This window comes from Panicum virgatum, chromosome 6K, assembly GCF_016808335.1.
Source record: "Panicum virgatum strain AP13 chromosome 6K, P.virgatum_v5, whole genome shotgun sequence".
NCBI lineage: Eukaryota > Viridiplantae > Streptophyta > Magnoliopsida > Poales > Poaceae > Panicum > Panicum virgatum.
In genome coordinates, this window is record NC_053141.1 from 16047991 (window position 1) to 16050440 (window position 2450).

The 2450-nt window shown below is 65.4% G+C and overlaps 1 protein-coding gene across 1 annotated transcript; it reads left to right on the forward strand.

Annotated features, from left to right (window-relative positions):
• The first annotated feature begins 356 nt into the window (after positions 1–356).
• LOC120713302 (oleosin-B1-like) lies at positions 357–1262 on the forward strand. Its single transcript, XM_039999291.1, has 2 exons — positions 357–428; positions 984–1262. The coding sequence occupies exons 1-2, from the start codon at positions 357–359 to the stop codon at positions 1260–1262; spliced, it is 351 nt and encodes a 116-aa protein (XP_039855225.1).
• Positions 1263–2450: the final 1188 nt, after the last annotated feature.

Genomic DNA, 2450 nt, shown 5'->3' on the forward strand with positions numbered 1-2450 from the left:
CGAAGGTTGGCTCGGTAGGCCTCTTGGTCGGCCTTGAGTTTGGACCGAGCTTCCGCAGCATGGGAGGCTTCAGCTTTCGTGTGCGCCTCCAGGCGGGTGTGCCTGTCAGACAGGCGCCAGCGCTCGCTCTCCAGAGCAGTCCACTCCCGCCGGAGGCCGCCTCGGCAGTAGAGGTTGCCTCCTCTATCGACCGCCGGACCTGGACCAGCACCTGGGGGAGGGGAGTCGCTTCCTCCTCCGGGGGTTGGAGCTGGAGGAGCTGCCTGCCAAAGACCACCTCCAACTCCTCCTCTACTATATGATCGGAGCAGGAGGTGGGAGCTTCCGGCGCAAGCATCGGGACCTCGGTAGCCGTCATGTTCACCGCTGCAGCACTTGTCGCCGTCGCGCTCGCCGCCGCCGCTGTGTCGAGTGCGGCTGCGTCCAGCGTTGGTGCCTCCGCCGCCGCTGCGTCGGGTGCGGCTGCGCCCAGCGCTGGCGCATCCGCCGCCGCTGCGTGGGGTGCGGCTGCGCCCAGCGCTGGCGCCTCCGCCGCCGCTGCGTCGGGTGCGGCTACGCCCAGCGCTGGCGCCTCCGCCGCCGCTGCGTCGGGCGTTGCTGAGCCTAATAATGGTGCGCCTGCCACCGCCGCATTGGGCACCACCGGGTTAGCAGAGGTCGCTGCACCCGAGGTTTCCGCACCTGCTGTCACTCCCACTGACGTCGCCGAGGCCCCGATCGCCTGGGCACCAGCCGACGAGCCAGCGATGGTGGAAGCACTGCTTGGGCGAGGAACCCTGGCAACAAAGAGAAGAAGCCTTCAGCAAAAGACAGGGCACCTATAATAAGGGGAGTTAGCAGAAAAACACCAACCCAGAAGCGCCGGGTATCCAGCGACTACGGAGGCTCGACGACTGCTTTTGTTGCTGCCGCTGCCCTCGTGGCGGCGACGGTGGCGCAACCCGGGACTGTCCCCGCTGTTTCTGTTGCTGGTGCTCCTGCAGCTGCTCCTTTTTGTTGCAGCTGCTGCTGCTCCCGTGGTGGCGACGGTGGCGCAACCCGGGACTGTTCCCGCTGTTGCTGTTGCTGCTGCTCCTGCGGTTGCTCCCGTGGCTGCTGCTGCTATCGCTGCTGCTGCTGTTGCTGCCGGAGGGAGCTATCTCTCGGCGGTGATGGTGGTGCCGTGGTCGCCCCGGAGGTCCCGCGAGGGCCGGAGGCCCGGGAGCTACCCTGGCCCGCGCCCCAGCATTCCTCCGGCGCTTCGCAGCGGGTTCCGTGACTAGGGTCCCGTCGCCCCTGAGTAACCTGCGCCGGCCTGCATCTCCCGATGAGGCGCCAGAACTGCTCCGGACCTGGCTGGGACCGCTAGTGGCGGCGCTGCCGGTCATGGCCTGCTTGCCCTTCGTAGTGGGGCCAGACCCCGCGGCGCTCGAAATAGCTTGATCTCTGGACACGCCAGGGATCCGGAGCCCACGGTTCGTGTCGCCTCCGGTCTGGCGTATGGCCAGCCCACCGTCGTCGAGAGTTGGCAGGGTAGCCAGCACAGCCGTCCTCAAGCGCGAGTCCTCGCAGAGGGGATGACGCCCTGGGGAAGGATCAAGTTCTCCGGGACAAAAACTTCTCCTGTCACCGCCCGCACCAGGACCTCCAGGGCTTCCTGGGTCAGGTCGCTCCCCTCTCCGCGGTGGGTCCTGCTGCAGTCATTGAGGCCGGTGAAGCTCCAAGCAGGGCACGACCGCTGCTTCAGGGGGGCTATCCGGCGCTTCAAGAAATCTCCGAGCATGTGTAGCGAGGTGAGGCCGCTCTCCGCCAGTGACCTGATCTTGTCTAGCACGGAGTCGAAATCCGGCTGCAGGGACGGCTTGGCCCTCCAGGATGCACGGTCGGAGGCGGGTCCCTCGGTCGGCAAGGCGAGGCGCTCGTTGGCTTCGGTGGTGGCGATCACCCAATCCTTGCGCCACTCCTCCCACTTCCCGCCAGTGAGGCCGGGAATGTAAGGCGCCGGCAGGTCGCTCCTTGTCTGGAGGTAATATACCCCCACCGCATCCTTCGCCTTCCCGGACTTCACCAGTATGAAGAAATGGTGGAAGAGGATGACGCAGGGCCGCACTCCCACAAACATCTCGCACAAATGGATGAAGATGGACTTCAGGAGGAGGGAGTGGGGCGTAAGGTGCTGAAGTTGGAGGCCGAAGTCTTCCAGCAGCAACAGCAGGAATGAAGAGATCGGCAGCCCCACGCTGGTGGAAATGTGCGAGGTGAATAGCACAAATTCCCCGGCGCGGAGGTTGCCGTGGGGAACTGAGCCTGCTCGGATCCCCCAGCCAGTCTCCTGTGCACTCCACCCAAGCAGGCGGCGCACCGTGCTCAGCTCTTCCTCGGTCTGGAAATGGCGGGGATGAACAAGGGATGCCATTTCGCTGTGGAAGTGTGGAGCAATCTATGCGAAGGAGCAAAAGGCAAGGGGTGCA